The following is a 20,514-nucleotide window of genomic DNA, read 5'->3' as shown; positions in this document are numbered from 1 at the left end:
GGGCCCTGCACCCACATGGGAGACCAGGAGGAAGCACCTGGCTCCTGGCTTCGGATCGGCGTAGCACCAGCCGTGGCAGCCATTTGAGGGGTGAACCAACGGAAAAGGAAGACCTTTCTCTCTCTCTCTCTCTCTCACTGTCTGTAACTCTACCTGTCAAATAAATGAGAAAAAAGAAAAAGAAAGAAAAAGCTTTCCAAATGGCTGTTATCAAAATATAGTCCATGAAAGATGTTTTTAGGTCATCTTATCTTATGTAAGAGTAAGTTAATACTCTGCAAACTTTGTTGTCTTCTTTATTATGTCTTAATGTGATCATGCCATTAGATAATTCAGTGTTATTCAAGATGCAGTTCTTGGAGCTGGCATTGTGGCATGGCAGGTTAAGCTGTCACTTGCAACACTGAGTGTCAATTTAAGTCCCAGCTGCTCTGCTTCCAATCCAGCTTCCTGCTTATGTGCCTAGGAAGGCAGAGGAAGATGGCCTAGGTGCCTAAGCTCCTGCTGCCCACATGGGAGACCCACATAGTTCCAGGCTCCTGGCTTTGGCCTGGCCCAGCCCAGGCTATTGCAACCAGCAGATGGAAGATATCTCTCTCTCTCTCCCTCTATTTCTCTCCATCCCCCCTACCCTGTGTGTATCTCCTTCTCTCTCTTTTTTTTTTTTAATGTTTCCATTTTATTGCCTCCTTCTCTTTTTTAAACTCTGCCTTTCAAATAAGTAAATAAGTCTTTTTTAAAAAATGAAATTATTTTACCCTAGCTAGAAAAAGTCTTAGTCTTCAAAAAAAGAACTTTTGGGGCCGGTGCTGTGGCATAGCTGGTAAAGCCACAGCCTGCAGTGCCGACATCCCATATGGGCGCCAGTTCAAGTCCTGGCTGCTCTACTTCCTATCCACTCTCTGCTTATGGCCTGGGAAGGCAGTGGAAGATGGCCCAAGTCCTTGGGCCCCTGCACCCATGTGGGAGACCTGGAGGAAGCTCCTGGCACCTGGCTTCAGATCGGCGAAGTTCCAGCCGTTGCAGCCAACTGGGGGAGTGAACCAGTGGATGAAAGACACCTCTCTCTCTGCCTCTCCTCTCTGTGTAACTCTGACTTTCAAGTAAATAAATAAATCTTAAAAAAAAAAAAATTCAGTCATAGGGGATATTTAGGAAAAAGGAAAAGAACTTTTAAAAAGCTTTGAATAATATTAATATTATTTTTTTCTTTTACTAGTGCTGCTTAGTTTTTGATCAACTCAGAAAATGTCACCTCTGTCGGACATACTTAAAAGGGTATTCAAAAAGTTTATGGGAAATGGATATTATAAAAAATTCTGTATGGATTTTAAAATCCTTCATATCAAAATAAACTCACCTCTTAATCCTATTTTTTGAAAAAATTTTTTAAAGATTTATTTGAAAGAGTTAAAGGGGAAGTCAGAGATCTTCTATCCACTGGCTTACTCTTAATCCACATACCTCACCCATTACACTGCGCTTGCCCTCCAAAACTTTTAAAGTACCTCCTTTTTGCTATCCTTAGTAAAAAATAAAATTAGAGTAGTTTTTGAAATACTTTTGAAAAAATATTTTATGAAATAAAAACAGGTAACTATATTTAATAACACTGAATTTTTTAAATTACTTTTTTGCATATTATGTTTTCAGGTTGAACAATTAACAAATCATCTGAAGGAAAAAACAGACAAGTGCAGTGAACTTTTGCTGTCTAAAGAGCAGCTACAGAGGGACGTACAGGAACGGAATGAAGAAATTGAGAAACTAGAGTGCAGAGTAAGGGAACTGGAGCAAGCCTTGCTTGTCAGTGCAGACACTTTCCAAAAGGTGTGGCATTTTGTTTGGGTTAATTTTATCAAATGTTCTAATAACAACTACTCTTCATCACACAGATACCAGTTTTTTAAAATAAAAGCTTGCTGTTGACGTCTTTATATAATGCACATGTCTGTGTCTTTGTTCACATCATAACTGTTTGTTCTTATTTTCAAATGTTGCATGCATACTACAGGTCTTCAGGAAGAAATATTAAAACAGAAGAATTAATTATCCCTTAACCATCAATAATAGCTAAGCTAAAAGGATACTCGTTTAGATTAATGGTCTGCCCCGAAGTAAGAATTAATTAAATCTATCTCCATAGTCTACAAAAAGCAAAAATGAATTAAAGAAGAGCAAGATAAGGAAGTTTGGGATAGGGACTAAAAGTCTGAGCCTTCATTTCATCTGAGAAATAAATTTTAAGTATCAGAAATTCTTGCTCCAATTTATGAAACTTTTGATTCTTCACTGTTATAAATTTTCTAAATGGGGAAATAGAATTAGTACTTCTGGAAAAATGTAATAATCAGGATTTATTATTTGCAACTTAATGTCTGAAAATTCTTATGTGTTTGAAGGTGGAGGACCGAAAACAGTTTGGAGCTGTAGAGCCTAAAGCAGAGTTGTCCTTAGAAGTACAATTGCAGGCTGAGCGAGATGCCATAGACAGAAAGGAGAAAGAGGTAAGGAATTTAAGTGACAAAACGTGGTTCAAATTCTTTTAAGTCTGTTACTTTGAGAATATAATTTAAATAGATTGGAGTTTATGGCCTAAAACAGAAGTTGAGATTGTTTCTCTGCTTCATGTCTGAGTGGACCAAGAAGACAGTAAACACATGCACAGACAAGCTGAAATGTGGAGCGATGTTTCCACTAGGGAACTGAGCTGCCTGGAAGCAGAAAGCAATTTAGAGGAACAAAATGTGTGTGTGTGTGTGTGTGTGTGTACTTCAAGCTATTGTTTTATTCTGGATGATTTCAGTGCTGTTTTAAAATACAAAAAACACCTTCTTTAAATAATTGTTAATGTTCTCTTATGTTTCTCTACTCCTTCCCTTCCATTAAAAAAAATCCAGTATTTTAGAACAGCAGCTTTCTAGTTACATTATAACTTGTTTAAAGCCTTTCTCTACTAGTAGTTTTCCTAAAACTTACCATACTCTACTTTGTGTAGCTATATCATAGCAGTTTAAATGTTTAAAATTTTATCTTTGTCTCTTTCCATATAATTTTCTCAGGACCTTTAATGTGTTTTAACACATTTTTTTTAAAGATTTATTTATTTATTTGACAGAGAGGCAGAGGCAGAGAGAGCAGTCTTCCATCCATTGGTTTACTCCCCAGATGGTCACAACGGCCGGAGCTGGGCTGATCCGAAGCCAGGAGCCTAGAGCTTCTTCCAGGATTCCCATGCAGGTGCAGGGGCCCAAGTACTTGAGCCATCTTCTGCTTTCCCAGGCCATAACAGAAAGCTGGATTAGAAGTGGAGCAGCTGGAACTTGAACTGGTGCCCATTTGGGATGCCAGCACTGTAGGCAGCAGCTTTACCCACTATGCCAGAGCGCTGGCCCCTTTAACAAATATTTATTGGACTGAAACGGTATAGAAGTATTAATAAGTACTTTGGAGAATACAAGAATAATTAATGTATCAGATAAAGGTATAGCTCAAAACTTTTAATTTAGAGAGAAGAAAACGGCATTGATGCAAATGACTGCAATTGAACTGATCATTTCCATGAGAAGGATTTTCTCACTTTCAGTAATACTGACTGACATGTATCTGAGAGACTTTTTTATTTTGTTTTGAGGTTTCTCTATTGGAGACAAGGAGCACTTTTGTTTATATATAGCCACTTCTGTGTGTTTGAAAGGAATTGGCATTTAAATATTACCTTGCACTAAATTATCTGCTCAAAATGATGGACCTTCAGAACTGGACTGCAAAGCAGTAACAGTTGATTATGGCTAGTTGGTTAAGCTTACTAATATACCTGTATTATCTTTAGAATATATACCACTACTATCTTAACTTCATGAGCTAAGTTTCTAATAGCTGTCTGCCTTTTACTTAGAATTGTAATCATTTAGAGCTACAAGAAACCATAGAGAGCATCTATCAACTTACTCTCGGTTTTTACAACAAGGAGACAGGACCAGAGATGTTGCGTGAGTAAGGGGTTAATCTGAGAGCTCGTCCCTCAGTACTAGCTTTTAATAACTATAACAGGTACTCTGTCAGAATGCATTCAGTTACTTGTGACTAGAGATGGAGCATGAGATGCAGGAATGTAGAATTAAAATATGTCTTGTCATGAAAATAACTTGTAAGCACTTGTTCTTTCCTGAAAAACAGGAAATGTTCTCTGATATCTGCTGCAGTATAAACATAAGGCGTCCACATGAGTCATTATATTTGTGATACTCTCAAGATCTAGTTGTATAAAATCTCTTTTTAAAGTTTGACTCTTTAAAATGCATAATAAATAGGCCGCGGCTCACTAGGCTAATCCTCCGCCTGCGGCGCTGGTACAACGGGTTCTAGTTCCAGTTGGGGTGCTGGATTCTGTCCTGGTTGCCCCTTTTCGAGTCCAGCCCTCTTCTGTGGCCCAGGAGTGCAGTGGAGGGTGGCCCAAGTGCTTGGGCCCTGCATCTGCATGGGAGACCAGGAGGAAGCACCTGACTCCTGGTTTTGGATCGGCACAGTGTGCCAGCCATGGCAGCCATTTGGGGGGTGAACCAACGGAAAAGGAAGACCTTTCTCTCTCTCTCTCTCTCTCTCTCTCTCTCTAACTCTGCCTGTCCAAAAAAAAAAAAAAAATCATAATAAATAGAGAAGAAAACTTTAAAAGATTTTCAGGCTTATAGGAGAAGAGGAGTAATGTGGATAGAAATAGGATTTCTTTTAGAAAAAAGATGCCTTCGGTAGGCTTTAGCTCTCTAGAGAGATGATGAGGTCTAGCCTCCAACAAGCAGTAATAAATGATTAATGATGATGGAGGGCTGTGGGCCAGAAAACGCTGAGTATTTTTTTTTTTTTTACAGGCAGAATTAGATAGTGAGATAGAGAGAAAGATCTTCCTTTTTCCGTTGGTTCACCCCACAAGTGGCCACTTCGGCCAGTGCCTGCCGATCCGAAGCCAGGAGCCAGGCGCCTCCTCCCGGTCTCCCATGCGGGTGCAAGGCCCAAGGGCTTGGGCCATCCTCCACGGCCTTCCTGGGCCTCAGCAGAGAGCTGGACTGGAAGAGGAGCAATCCGGACAGAACCGGTGCCCCGACCAGGACTAGAACCCGGGTGGGGTGCCAGCGCCGCAGGCAGAGGATTAGCCTAGTGAGCCGTGGTGCTGGCCAGAAAATGCTGAGTGTTTTAAGTACCTCATACCATCAGTCTTTTACAGTCTCCAGGACAGGCTGATTTATCTCCATTTTACAGATGAGTAAGCTTAAGTAACTTGCTGAAGTAACCATGTACACAAGTGGTTAAGCAGGGATTCCTCCCAGATCTCATGATTCTGGAATCCTTGTGATGCGTATTGGGACATGTTTTACCTTGTTACTGAGAAATATTAAAGGCTGTCTCTCCGGACCTGTGCTGTAGCACAGCAGGTTAAGCCACCATCTGCAGCGCATGCAACCCATATGGGTGCTAGTTTGAGTCCCAGCTGCCCCACTTCCGAACCAGATCTCTTCTAATGTGCCTAGGAAAGCAGCAGAGATTGGACCGGGTCCTTAGTCCCCTGTACCTACATAGGAGACCTGGATGAAGCTCCTGGCTCCTGGCTTTGGTCTGGCCCAGCCTGTTGCAGCCATCTGGGGAGTGAACCAACAGATGGGAGACTTCTTTCTCTCTGCCTCTGCACTCCCTCTCTGTAACTTTGCCTGTCAAATAAATAAGTGAATCTTTTAGAAAAAAAAATGTCCCTAAACATGTACTGAGCTCTTACTACACTTGGAGCACCACTGTCCAGTTGAAAAACCAGCACTGGACTTTTAGAATCTACATATATTCTGGGAATCTACATGTATTCCAAAGAGATTTTTTAAAAAATACTTAAAAGAAAAACATGTAGGTATAAATTAATGTAATCCAACCAGACTACATGTCAGTTGTTAGATAAATAAGATTAAAACAAATTTAAACATTAATGTTGTTCTTCTGGTTTGGAGGTTGTTGTAGGCTCAGTAATAAGGTATCTTGTCCTAGAGTCTGGCTTAGTAAGGGGGAAAGAATGGCCTGTAGTATCGTTCTGGGGATTGCAGTCTCTAATGTGATGCCTCAAGTTCAGTTAACTTACAAAGTCGGTGATTGAGACCAGAACTTCTCAAACTTTAGTATGCCTGTGAATCATGTGAAGATCTTGTAAAAATGCAGGCCTGGGGTGCAGCATGAAATGCTGTGCCTTTTTCTTTTAATGATGCCACCCTGCTGCTCCAGAGACCCGCTTTGGAGCAGCAAGGCTTTAAGTCAAGAGCAAAAGTGAGGGGCCAGCGCTGTGCTTCAGTGGGTTAAAGCCCCAGCCTAAAGCGCTGGCATCCCTTATGGGTACAAGTTTGAGTTCCTGCTGCTCCATTTCCAATCCTTCTCTCTGCTATGGTCTGGGAAAGCAGTAGAAGATGGCCCAGGTGCTTGGGCTCCTGACCCACGTGGGAGACCTGGAAGAAGTTCTTGGCTCCTAGCTTCAGATCAGCTCAGCTCTGGCCGTTGCAGTCTTCTTGGGGAGTGAACCAATAGATCGAAGACTGATCTTTCTCTCTCTCTAGCTCTACCTCTCTCTGTAACTCTGTCTTTCAAATAAATAAATCTTAAAAAAAAAAAAAAAAAAGTGACCATAAACTGTTGCGTGAAAAAAGGAAGCAAATGTCATGTGAGGTAGGGCAGCAGTTTTGAATTTCAGTAACTGTGTGTTAAAATAACACCTTGTCATCAAAAGTAGCTGAAGGATAGGTGGCAAGTAAATACTATTATATTAGATAACTTTGAAGAAGACATAATCATAACAATTTTTAGTAGACTAAGCTAATAATTATATATGCACACTTACTAAGTAGGTACTTAAGTGCCTACTAAATTTGGTACTGGTGTAACAGAAGAAATTTTATATGTAAATCTGAGACATTACTTATTAGAAGCAGGATAAATGATAGTGTAGGATGGAAGACTCCAGAGATAAGCTCCCCAGGTTCAGAAGCTGGCTTCCCCACGCACTAGCTGTGTGACCTCAGGGCAAGCTACTCCTCTTTGTGACTTCCTTCCTCATCTCTGAAATGGAGCTAAATCATAGAACAGATCTTAGAATACTGTTACACAATTTAAAAAATAACAGTACTACATGTAAAACACTTTGTGCCATGCCTAGCCATAAATTGTCTATAAATGATGACTATTGTTGTTAATATTGGCAGTATTTCTGCTCAAGAAAGAGCAGGCTGATTTTTTAAAGTCTTGTTTTGCCAGTGTTGTGATTCTAATGATATGGTGTGTCTGTGTGGTGTGTGATCAGCCCAGGCGCCCTTTCAGCTTCTAAGGCACTAAATGATTTACAGGCTGTTTTCTGAGCCAGATGCTCCTCCTGCATCAAAATCTTATTTTAACACAACCATTTTGATGATCGAGTAAATATACATTTGGAAAACCATGCATTAAATATTTATTAAGGAGCTACAAAGCAATGAACTAAATGACTATTACACTTCACAACCAAAACTAATTTTTAAATATAACAATAATTAGCTTTTAATATTTGTCATTAGTTTCAGTTCCTATGTAACCATCAAAGAGCAGTTCTCTTACCGTTACTGACAGTCCTCAGAAATTAACTAAATTTCTATGGTTCTTCCTATAGGAGCTCTCTAATTTTCTTCTAAAATGATACTGTTAGCTTACTGTAAGGTTTCTGTAATTCAGACTTAAGGATCTCTTGATCTTGGTGTCTACTTCTGCTTAGGCAAATGGTGTAGTAACCAAATCTTATAGTGGGTTAATTAGGTATTTGTGGACTAAATTAAGCAGATCTTACTTGGTAACTGAAATAACTGACTTGATTTTTTAGCTGTTTTGGAGCCTTTGGCAACTAAATTTAGAGTCAACTGAAGGACAGTGCTTCCCCCTGTGGCTCTCTCCGGCTTCATCAGAGTATTTTAGAAAGGAAATGGCAGGTGTCCTTCCTCTGCAGGTCTCCCCTTCCCTGGAGCAGGATGGTTGAGGAACGTTACAGCTGGAGCCGGCCTAGAAAAGCCATGTTTCTTTACTCTGATGATGCAGGGTTTCGGCATACGTGCTTATTTATACAGCTGACACAGCACCTCATTCTACCCTAACAAATAAGCATTTATGTAAATAATTTCTTCTTTTGGTAATTTTGATTTCAAAGATCACAAACTTAGAAGAACAATTAGAGCAGTTTAGAGAAGAACTGGAAAATAAGAATGAAGAAGTCCAGCAGCTACATATGCAACTAGAGATACAGAAAAAGGAGTCCACTACTCGCCTGCAAGAACTTGAACAAGAAAACAAATTATTTAAGGTAATGAATTGAGAAAAACTTTGCTCTGTAAATAATCCATAGTTTTGGTCTTACATCATTTTGATCAACATTCACTGAATTGAGCTATCAGATAATACCAACAGGAATATTAGCAGGCAGTGAATTTGCATGAAACCTATTTTTCAGCTCAACCTATATAGTTGAATTAACCATAAATGAAAAATGTTGAGATTTTTTTATCAAAATAGCTTAGGAATTATTAATGTACTAAAACCATACAGCTCTAATGTTTTCATTTGTATAGTATAGTTATACTATGTCTTTTGTAAGAGTTAATTGACAGCCGGCGCCGCGGCTCACTAGGCTAATCCTCTGCCTTGCGGCGCCGGCACACCGGGTTCTAGTCCTGGTCAGGGCGCCGGATTCTGTCCCGGTTGCCCCTCTTCCAGGCCAGCTCTCTGCTGTGACCAGGGAGTGCAGTGAAGGATGGCCCAAGTACTTGGGCCCTGCACCCCATGGGAGACCAGGATAAGTACCTGGCTCAGGCCTTCGGATCAGCGCGGTGCGCCGGCCACAGCGCGCCAGCCACGGTGGCCATTGGAGGGTGAACCAACGGCAAAAGGAAGACCTTTCTCTCTGTCTCTCTCTCTCACTGTCCACTCTGCCTGTCAAAAAAAAAATTAATTAATTAAAAAAAAAAGTTAATTGAAAGAATGGTCTGGAAGTGACTTGTAATGCTACAATCAAATGTGATGTTTATTTTTGTCCCTAGGATGAAATGGAGAAACTGGGATTTGCGATAAAGGAATCTGATGCTGTATCTCCTCAGGACCAACAGGTGCTGTTTGGAAAATTTGCTCAAATAATACATGAAAAAGAGGTAGAAATTGACCGATTAAATGAGCAAATTATAAAACTTCAACAGCAACTTAAAATTACAACAGATAACAAGGTATACTCATTTAAAGTTGTCTAATATCTGAAATTGAATTAAGCTAGAATTTTAAACATCAAAATAGTTACAGTTTTTAGTTTCCACTAAATTTAAAAAACAAATCTTTATTCTGTTTTAGTGTATTAAGACACATTGGCTTAAGCTGTATGGTTTTTGTCCTCTCCGAATCTTGTCAAAGGGTTTTAATAGGAGACTCTGTGACTTAGATTTCATCAAATCATCCTAAATGTATTAAAAATTCATCTATTTAATATGAGTTAAGGGTGATTACCTTTGGGTGCCATCTTTTGCAGACTTTATTTCAGTATTTGTTCATTTTCAGTTAGAATGTTTTGATACTGACTAGTTTCCTAACAGCAAGTCAGCTCCTAAAAGTGAAAATTACTTTAAATTTAACAGAACTTCCTAGATACTTCTAGGTCTTTATTTGATCTGATGAGGGAAATGTTGGTCTATATTGTTATTAAGGTAACATGTTATGTCTGGGAAGGATACTGATTTTTGTTTTGTACATGATCATCTCTTTAAAGTTCTGCTCTAAAATAAAATAAAATTCCTAAAATATAAATATGTATTTATTATGTATGTTGCATTTTTTCATTAACTAATAGGTCATTGAAGAAAAAAATGAACTGATAAGGGATCTTGAAGCCCAGATAGAATGTTTGATGAGTGATCAAGAACGTGTGAAGAAAAATAGAGAAGAAGAAATAGAGCAGCTCAATGAAGTGATTGAAAAACTTCAACAGGAATTGGCAAATATTGACCAGAAGACCTCCATGGACCCCAGTTCCCTATCAGAGGAAGCAGACAGCTTGAAGCATCAGTTGGATAAGGTGATCGCAGAAAAGCTGGCCTTGGAGCATCAAGTCGAAACCACCAATGAAGAAATGGCTGTCACGAAAAATGTACTTAAAGAAACCAATTTTAAAATGAATCAGCTAACCCAAGAATTATGCAGCTTAAAGAGAGAATGTGAAAAGATGGAGAGAATCCAGAGTGTACCAGAGAAAAGTGTTAACATGAGTGTGGGTGATCTGAGCAGTGACAAACCTGAGATGGACCTAATCCCTACTGAGGATGCTTTAGCACAGCTGGAAACTCAGACTCAGCTCAGATCTTCAGAAGAAAGCAGCAAAGTTTCCTTGAGTAGTTTGGAAACAAAGTTGCTTCAGCTGGAGAGCACTGTTAGCACAAAGGACTTGGAACTTACCCAGTGTTATAAGCAAATACAGGACATGCGAGAGCAAGGCCGATCTGAAACAGAGATGCTGCAAACGAAGATTGTAAGCCTGCAGAAAGTACTTGAGGAGAAGGTGGCTGCTGCCCTTGTGAGTCAGGTTCAGCTGGAGGCAGTTCAGGAGTACGTGAAGCTCTGTGCAGATAAACCAGCAGTTTCATCAGACCCCACAAGGACAGAGGTACCCGGTTTAAGTCAACTGGCAGGAAACACGATGGAGTCCGATGTATCCGCACTAACCTGGAGAATCTCAGAGTTAGAAAGCCAGCTGGTGGAAATGCATTCTAGTTTGATTTCAGAGAAAGAGCAAGTAGAAATCGCAGAGAAAAATGCTTTGGAAAAAGAAAAGAAACTGCAAGAGCTGCAGAAGCTTGTGCAGGACAGTGAGACAAAGCAGAGAGAGAGAGAGAGGCAAAGCAGGTTTCACGGAGATCTTGGCGTTCTCGAGGTTCGTTCTCCATTTGAATTCTCACTTAAATACCCTAAGAAACTCTTGCTTTGTTCCTTGAACTGATTGCAAGTTGCTAAATATGGTGTTCTGTTTACAACTAGCAATTTTTATATGAAGAGGTTTTATAAAAATATTATTATACTGTTCTTAGGAGAAAAACTTCAGACAAACTGAATTTAACAAAAATTTAGCATATTTGAGCAAAAAATGATTCATGAGTCGGATGGAACTAAACCAACAAAGGTTCAGGAAGCTCTACTCTGCAACAGTAGAAGTATTTATTTATAGACAGAAGTCTCAAAGCTCAGAAATGGCATATAGGTTACAGCTAGATGTTTGCCTTATTTGGACATGGTCTGATCAGTTGGTTGCCTGTGATTGGCTGGAGCCTGGCTGTTGATGATTGGCGCAGACTTGCTTGGTGGTTCTATTCCTGAGTTAGGTTCTCAGTTTATTTAGAGTACTATAAGTTAGGTTGTAGTTCTCTACACAGAAACTCAAGGTACAGAGACAGCTGCAGGCTGACCTTTATTTAGCACTGTGCTGTCATATTATTATCACTGGAACAATGGATACAAACTATGTTTTGTGGGTTTAAAACATGACATTCTATCAGCTTGTTCATTAAATACAACAGTCAGAAGAAACATTAAGTTTATTAACACATTCCCTGGGACTTGTATGGGTTTTTTCCCCTTAATTTCCCTGTAATATGCATATGATGTCATCATCCCTCTTAAGTAATGAAAAAATAGCAAAATATGTTACTGTTCACCTTAATTAATATGTGATAAGTCATTATGTTCTATAAATTTTACATCTGCTAATGGATGTCATTCTTTCTTAGAGATGCCCCTGCCAGCTATAACTCGTAATCCCTGCAAGTCTACTTATGTCAAGTTCAGAAATCATACTTAATTCTTAGCATGTAACAGATAGGACAAAGACTTCTTTTCCTTCATATTGTCACCTCATAATTTTATCATTTTGATGGTTAGAAATGCAGTTTTATCCAAATACCAAATTAACCAGTATATCAGGATTCTATAATTACATAATTTATTTTGTAAAAATGTGATTCTATTTAGTAGATTTTTTCCTTCTAGTTCATTGGAACTATATATTACTGTAAGTAAATACATAAATTTTAGAACACTGTGATTTTTCACATAACTTCTAAGAAATAGTTATGTCTTAGTTATGTCTTTTGAGAAAAGTGATATAAATTTGAAACTCTTGAATAGTAACAATATTTTCATTACTTTATAAATTTTTAGAGTATATACTAATGATATTATTTACCTTACATTACAAAAAGGTCATTTTTTTTCTTGGAGTCTCAAGAACGTAAAGTGATGACCCTGGAAAAGTTTCCCTGTTTCTTGAAAGAGCATTGATCATTTCAACTCTAGTCTGGCAGTTATTTCTGGAAAACCTTCATTAGAATATTATTGCAGGGCCAGTTCTGTGACACAGCAGGCTAAGCCCTGACTTGCGGCACTGGCATCCCATATGAGCACTGGTTCAAGTCCCGGCTGCTCCACTTCCGATCCAGCTCCCTGCTAATGTGCCCAGGAAAGCAGCAGAAGATGGCACAAATTCCTGGGCCCCTGCACCCACGTGGGAGACCCAGAAGAAGCTTCTGGCACCTGCTTTGGCCTGGCCTAGCTCCGATTGTTGTAGCCATTTTGGGGAGTGAACCAGCAGATGGAAGAGCTCTCTTTCTCTGTATCTCTGCCTTTCAAATAAATAAATAAATCTTTAAAAAAAAAGAATATGTAATTGCCTTGCACTTGGCTTTATATCACTCTCAATTTTTTTATTTGAGAGGCAGAGAGAACTCCCATCCATTTCATGCCCCAGTTGCCTGCAAAAGCTCAAGAACGAAAGGTGGCCAGAAATTCAGTCCTGGTCTCCCATAAGGGTGGCCAGGACCCACTTACTTGAGCCACCATCTAATGCCTCCCAGACTCAGCATTAGCAAGAAGGGACCCGGGAGCTGGAGGGGTATTGAGTTCAGGCACTCAGATGTGGATTGCAGGTCCTTTAACTGACATCTTAACTGCTAGGCTAAATATCTGCCGCATTTACGCATTTTTAAGTGATGTGTTTCTTGTTTTCCCACTGTCACTCAGTCAACTACAAGTGAAGAAAGTGGAGTTTTTGGAGAACTTGAGGCTCTTAGAGCTGAGTCAGCAGCTACCAAAGAAGAACTTGCCAATTACAAAGAATTGGCAGAAAAACTTCAAGAAGAGCTTTTGGTAAGATGTTTAACATAGCTTCTAACTCACTTATTCAACCTAGCTTTTTTTTTTTTAAGATTCTATATATTTATTTGAGAGGTAGCATTACAAACAGAAAGAGGGAAAGACAGAATGAAAAGTCTTCCATCTTCTAGTTCACTCTCCAAATGGCCACAATAGCTGGAGCTGAGCAGATCCGAAGCCAAGAGCTTCTTCCAGGTCTCCCTCACAGTTGCAAGGGCCCAAGCACTTGAGCCATCCTCCACTGCCTTCCCAGGCTTTTAGCAGAGAGCTGGATTGGAAGTGGAGCAGCCAGGACTCAAACCGGTGCCCACATGGGATGCTGGCGCCACAGGCGGAGGCTTAGTCCACTACGCCACAGTGCTGGCCCCTCGACCTATCTTAATTTCATTTTGTAATGTTAACTGTGGGGTGGGCCTTTGCATATAAGGTGCTGATGAAGACACCTGCATTCGATGTCAGAGCACCTTGGTTCCACACGTGCCTCTGGCTCCCGACCCCAGTTTCCTGATAATGCAGACCCTGGGAGGCAGCAGCCTTGGCTCACGTAATTGCATTCCTGCCATCCATGTGGGAGACCTGGACTGATTCCCATTTCCTGGCATCAGCCCTAATCAGGGGCCATTGTGGATATCTGGGGAGTGAACCAGCAGATGAGAGATCTCTCTCTCTGATTCTCTGCCTCTAAATTAAAAAAAAAAAAAAAAGTAATATCACCTATAAAATAAGCCCATACTTATAACTTAAAAACTAGGGGAAAAAGAAAAAAAAGAGAGCAACAACAAAAAAAACTAAGGTTAAAAAAAAGTATTTTGTGGACTTGATGAAAAAGTCCCATTGTTAAAATTTCTTTGCAAGCATCTCCTTGATTGGATTTCCTGGGAGTCTTTGTTAGGAGGATGCTTTGGCTCTCCAGTGTGTTAATGAAGAAACACAGGTGTTAGAAGAACCATATATCCCATGAGAACCATAGGTAGAGAGCGTGATAAAATGATTTCACTTCTACAGTATTCTGGGCTATATATATGGAGAGAGAGTGGAATGTTCCTCTTGTTACTCGGAGGGAAATGCGCACATTGGCATGAATTTCACTCTTTCTCCACTCTGCCACCCCCAAGTTTATAGCTGATGTGGAAACTTCAACTGAGTGCTCGCCTGTCCTGTTCTTTCTGTCGTAGGTGAAAGAAACAAATATGGCATCTCTTCAAAAAGAGTTAAGCCACGTTAGGGATCAGCTCACCGAGGCAGAAGACAAATTATCCCACTTCTCAGAAAAAGAAGACAAGACTGAGGTACAAGAACACGGGACGATCTGCATCCTAGAGCCATGTCCTGGCCAAATAGGTGAAAGCTTTGCCTCCCAGACAGAAGGGACTGTCCAAGTGAACAGCCACACCCAGACTCCACAGATTCCTCTTAGAAGTGTGGGAATCCAAACCCATTCACAGAGTGACAGTTCTCCCGAAGAAGTCGCTGAAATAATCAGTCGGTTTACTGAAAAAATTGAGCAGATGCGAGAGCTACATGCTGCTGAGATTTTGGATATGGAGTCCAGACATATTTCAGAAACAGAAACTTTGAAGAGGGAACACTGCATTGCTGTTCAGTTACTGACAGAGGAGTGTGCGTCCTTGAAGTCACTGATACAGGGTCTGAGAATGCCAGAGGTATTTGATTTTCATGATATGTAGTTTTTAACAGTCTATGATATTTTTCAAACTTCTGTGTTTTTAAGAGAAATTTAAACAAAAAGTAACCATATGATACTATTATGATTTAAAATTTTTCCATTATGTTGAGTTAGATAATGAAGTTCTTGTGTGGATTTGGACCCTCTTTTTTTTTTTTTTTTTTTTTTTAAGATTTATTTATTTACTTGATAGAGTTACAAAGAAAGGGAGAGAGAGAGAGAGAGAGAAAGAGAGATGTCTTCCATGTACTGGTTCACTCCCCAGATGGCCACAATGGCCAGAGCTGAGCCAATGTGAAGCCAGGAGCCAGGAGCAACTTTGGGTCTCCCACATGAGTGCAGGGGCCCAAGGACTTGGGCCATCCTTTGCTGCTTTCCCAGGCCATCAGCAGAGAGCTGGATCGGAAGTGGAGCAGTTGGCACTCCAGTGCCCATGTGGGATGTCAGTGCCACAGGCAAATGCTTAACCTGCCACACCACAGGGCCGGCCCCTGGACCCTCTCTTCATCAGTGTTTCTTCTTATGGCAATATCCACAAAGACAAGAATTCTAGATTTGTTACAGCCAATGAAGAGTTGCATTTATTATGAAAAGTATGACAAATTTGATTTATTTTTCCTTTTATGCCATTAGAAAACAGCAAAACAATTCATTGAGTACTATTCATATTAAGGCAAAAAAAAATAATGTTTTTTTTTTTATTTCTCTGTTTAATTAGGGTTCCTCAGTTCCTGAATTAACACATTCTAATGCTTACCAAACTAGAGAAGTAGGTTCCAGTGGTAAGTGATATAGAATGTTGATAATGTTTGTTTAAAAAGTGTTGGGTTTCTTGAGGGGTGGTTTTATTTACTTACTTTTAATAGCAAAGTTGTTTTCTTTGTTTTAGATTCTGGATCAGACTGGGGTCAGGGCATTTATCTTACACAGAGTCAGGGATTTGACACAGCATCAGAAGGCCGCGGAGAAGAAGGTGAAACTTCCACAGATTCATTTCCAAAGAAAATAAAGGTACCAAGAGATACATACCTTTTAGCAAACTTAGTATCATTTCTGTATTGAGTATAGTATTCTATTTGAAGTTAAACAGTATCGTTTCTTTCCATATTTTACAGATAATAAGGTATAATATATTCAGTAAATATGTATATAAGGACTGATATAATAATTTTTTAAAACTTTATTTATTTTGCTAAACTATGTTATCTCAAAAACTAAAAAAGAAGGGAGAATGGAGGAGGGTTAGAGGGAAAGAGGGTGAGTGAAGAAAGAAATATCATGTTGTTAGAATTGTATCTACAAATCACATTGAATATGTGAAAAACTAGTTTAAACCAAAATTTAAGTGATTCAAACCTAAAAAGAAAGAAGGACCTCCCATCCACTGGTTCTCTCCCCAAATACCCAAAAGAGCCAGGGCTGAGCCAGGCTGAAGCCACGAGCCTGGAACTCAGAGTCTTCCTTGTGGGTGGCAGGCTCCAAGTACTGAGACATCATCTGCTGCCTCCCAGGATGCTCCTTAGCAGGAAGCTGACTCTGCAGCCCAGGAGCCAGGACTCACACCAGGCACTGCAGTTTGGGGACATGGGATGTGGATGTCCCAAGTGGCTACTCAACCACTGTACCAATTACCCACCTCTAAAATTTTTATTCCCAATGTTTTTGTATGCAAAAAAAAAAAAAAAAATCCTTAAAGCAGACTAAAGGAATAGAAGACATTTCCCACCTCTTTCTTTTGCTCACACCAGTGGTTATTCATTAAATCTAGAAGCATAAGCAGCTAGAGAAGGAACCCAGAGGTGAGAGCTGTGAAAAATCACAGGAGGTAATTAGGGCTGGTGTCCTGCAGAGGAAGATGGTTTGGTAGTGGTGGACCAGACAGTCATGTCTGCAGCGACCTTTCTAAATCAGGCTGGCTGTGTAAAGCTGTCCTGCTTATCATTTATTTATCCTTCTGTGTCTAACTGTTCAGTCTTTGAAGAAGTGGACCTAATTCTGGCTCTTGGGTTTTGGCTCCCAGGGATTACTGAGAGCTGTCCACAACGAGGGCATGCAGGTGCTTTCTCTCACTGAGGGTCCCTGTGGCGATGGAGAGGACTATCCTGGTCATCAGCTTTCAGAATCGTGGCTGGAAGAGAGAAGAGCTTACCTCAGTACAATCTCATCTCTCAAGGATTTCATTACTAAAATGCAAGTGCATAGAGAGGCGGAGGTACTCAAAGAATATTATGCATCTATGTGATTTTATATTATTTGTGGTGTGCATTTTTATATGAATTATGGTATCTGTATTTTCATACTTGAAAATAAATTCATGTGCGCTTAGACTTTTAGCATGTATTTTGGCTAGTAGATGAACATTTTTAGACTTTTAAAAGTGTGTCTATTTGAAAACTAACTTTTGTTATTTGTGCTCTGCTAGGTGTATGACAGTTCTCAGTCTCATGAGAACATCTCAGACTGGCGAGGTGAACTTCTACTTGCCCTTCAACAAGTTTTTCTAAGGGAACGCAGTGTATTACTAGCTGCATTTAAGACCGAGCTGACAGCTTTAGGTACTAGAGATGCAGCTGGATTATTAAACTGTTTGGAACAACGAATACAAGAACAGGTATCAAAATGAAACTTTGTTTTAAAGAATGTCTAGGAGGGGCCTTCAATGTGGTGTAGTGGATAAAGCCACCAGCGGTGCTGCCATCTCATGTGGGCGTCAGCTCCTGTCTCAGCTGCTCCACTTCTGATCCAGCTCCCTGCTAATATGCCTGGGAAAGCAGCAAAAGATGGCCCAAGTCCTTGGGCCCTTGCACCCATGTGAGAGACCCAGAAGAAGCTCCTGGTTCCTGGCTTCTGATCTGCCCAGTTCCAGTTGTTGTAGCCATTTGGAGAGTAAACCAGTGGATAGATGATATTCTCTCTCTTTCTCTCTCTCTCTCTCTCTGCCTCTCTGCCTCTCTGTAACTCTCTTTCAAATAAATAAATCTTTAAAAAAAAAAGTCTTTGATAGTAGTAAGAAAATAGATTTTTGATTACTGTTAGAATTTAAGTATGAGAGTTAACATTTTAATAGAGGCCACTTGTTTTGCTCTTTCTCTAACTTCCTAAATTAAATGATTAGCTCATTGATTTTCAGTCTTTTTATTTTCTAGCTTATAGAAGATAAAACATCGGAGGCAGCAGTATTTTTTTCTCCTAAGTCACATTGTTTGACTTTAGCCAGGAACATGCATATCAGGCAGTTTAAATTTTTTGCTGCTCTGTATGTCTGCAAATGACCAGGAAAGCAACATAAGTATTGACTTTAGAGTTGCAAATAAATTTTAATGAGTAGGCATATCTGCAAAACACAGGTTAGTGGTTGGCAAGTTAAGGTTATGAAGAGGGTGTGACTATAAAAGTGCTTCATTGTGGTGATGAAATATTTCTATACTTTGATTGTAGCACATGTACTTGAACCTATACATGTGATAAAATTGCTAAAACTATACTCCAAGAAAAGCAATGACTACATTTAAAATCTGCAATCTGAAGAAACCCTGTAGTTTCATTGATTGAAAGATCATTTGATTGAAAGATACACAAAACTTGGGCTTAAATTAGTTTAAAATTAAAGTTTTTTTAACGTGAAGGAAATACGACAAAATAAGAAGTCTGTACTCTTCAAAAATCAAGGATCACAAAACACAGAGTTATAAAGACTAGTTTTCTTCTCCTTTTGCATTTGGCAAAATTTGAATAAGCTCTGTATATTAGATAACATTATAGTAATGTTAATTCAACTTTTGAATAATTGTACTGTCATAAAAGAGTTCTTGTTTTTAAGAAATACACTTTGTGGCTAGTGCTGTGGCTCACTTGGTTAATTCTCCACCTGCAGCGCCAGCATCCCATATGGGCACCAGGTTCTGGTCCCGGTTGCTCCTCTTCCAGTCCAGCTCTCTGCTGTGGCCCAGGAAGGCAGTGGAGGATGGCCCAAGTGCTTGGGCGCCTGCATCCGTGTGGGAAACCAGGAAGAAGCACCTGGCTTCGGATTGGCGTAGCTCCAACTGTAGCAGCCATTTGTGGGGTGAACCAACAGAAGGAAGACCCTTCTGTCTATCTGTAAAAAATAAATAAATAAATAAATAAATTAAGAAATACACTTTGTAGTATTGACAGGAAAGCGCATCTGTCTGCAATAGATCCTTATACATTTTAGAAAAGAAAAATACTGAAATTTTTTTTGAAATTTTGTTTATTTGAGAGCCGGAGTTACAGAGAGGGAGAGACAGATCTTCCATCCACTGGTTCACTCCCCAAATAGCCACCATGGCTGGAGCTGGGCCAGTCTGAAGCCAGGAGCCAGGAGCTTCCTCTGGGTCTCCCATGTGGGTGCAGGAGCCCAAACACTTGAACCATCTTCCACTGCTTTTCCAGGCCATAGCAGAGAGCTGATTGGAAGAGCAGCAGCTGAGACACAAACCAGCACCCAAGTGGGATACTGGCGCTGCAGGCAGAGGCTTAGCATACTACGCCACAGCACTGGCCCCTGGAATTTTTAAAATAAAAAAATTTTACCATGTGTATTCCATTCATTTGTCTACAGACTTCCTGTTAATTTTATTATCTAAAGCTTTCCACTTGATTTTTTTTTATATTTGCCTTTGTTATAGAGTATTGAATATCAAACAGCTATGGAATGTCTACAGAAAGCCGACAGAAGGAGTTTGTTGTCTGAAATTCAAACATTGCATGCTCAGATGAATGGTAGGAAAATGATTCTGAAAAGAGAACAAGAAAGCAATAAACCAAGCCAAGGTATGTTGTGTGACATGCTCATATGTTTATATAAACAGGTGAAAATATTTCACTTTGTTTTCCTTATTGTTCATTTAAAGCATATTTCCTCTTAGTCACATTTTCTTATTCTCATAACATTAAGGAGATGATTATTAATTTCTACAGGGATTAGAAGATTTTCACATTTATTTTAAACAGCTATATTTAATTTTAAATGAATAGGCATTGCTTTGATCATATTGTTCGGTCCACAAAGTTCATTATCTTTCTTTATTTTAAAGCTGTAAGGGAAAACAGTCTTCCTACACTCTCTAAAGGAAATCCACAATTAAAGTGACAATTCTGTTTTTAATCCTTTTTTAAAAAATTATTAACTGTAATACCTGTGGAAAAGTGAACAATGCAAATGCATGCAATATGAAAGATTATTACATAATTATCTGGAAACATGTTTGTCAAAAAGTCGAACACTGCTGTGTCCAGTGTCCCTCTCAGACACATGCACCTCTGTAGTAACTTCAGGGTCGTCAAGTTCACTACCTATTTACATATTCATAAACAATATGTTTAAAATTTGTCCTACTTTTTTAACTTTATCAGTCTGTGCTATATTTTATGTACTGCTTCTTTCATCTGCATTAACATTCTTTCAGTTACTGCATTTGTCTCTGGTCATTTGTTTTTGTTACTGTATGGAATTCTCTCGTGGATATTCCGTAATTCAGATATCCAGTCTGTGGGAGGACATGTCAGTTGTTTCCACTGTTAGCTGATGCCGTCAGTGCTAGACGTTGTTGTGCAGTGTTTCTAGGGCATACGTGCATGAGTCC

The 20,514-nt window shown here is 39.6% G+C and overlaps 1 protein-coding gene across 10 annotated transcripts in view; it reads left to right on the top strand.

Moving 5' to 3' along the window:
• Positions 1 to 20,514, top strand: part of AKAP9 (A-kinase anchoring protein 9) — a 166,566-nt gene that overhangs the window by 128,217 nt on the left and 17,835 nt on the right. For all 10 annotated transcript variants that reach the window (NM_001375381.1, NM_001082351.2, XM_051852748.2 and 7 more), the window contains 12 exon segments: positions 1,654 to 1,830; positions 2,403 to 2,507; positions 8,195 to 8,347; positions 9,081 to 9,260; positions 9,875 to 10,951; positions 13,090 to 13,215; positions 14,397 to 14,885; positions 15,627 to 15,690; positions 15,798 to 15,919; positions 16,929 to 17,120; positions 17,331 to 17,519; positions 19,558 to 19,702. In NM_001375381.1, coding sequence (NP_001362310.1) covers positions 1,654 to 1,830; positions 2,403 to 2,507; positions 8,195 to 8,347; positions 9,081 to 9,260; positions 9,875 to 10,951; positions 13,090 to 13,215; positions 14,397 to 14,885; positions 15,627 to 15,690; positions 15,798 to 15,919; positions 16,929 to 17,120; positions 17,331 to 17,519; positions 19,558 to 19,702 — 3,019 coding nt within the window.

This window comes from Oryctolagus cuniculus, chromosome 16 (genome assembly GCF_964237555.1).
Source record: "Oryctolagus cuniculus chromosome 16, mOryCun1.1, whole genome shotgun sequence".
Taxonomy (NCBI): domain Eukaryota; kingdom Metazoa; phylum Chordata; class Mammalia; order Lagomorpha; family Leporidae; genus Oryctolagus; species Oryctolagus cuniculus.
This window is presented reverse-complemented; position numbering and strand designations above follow the sequence as displayed.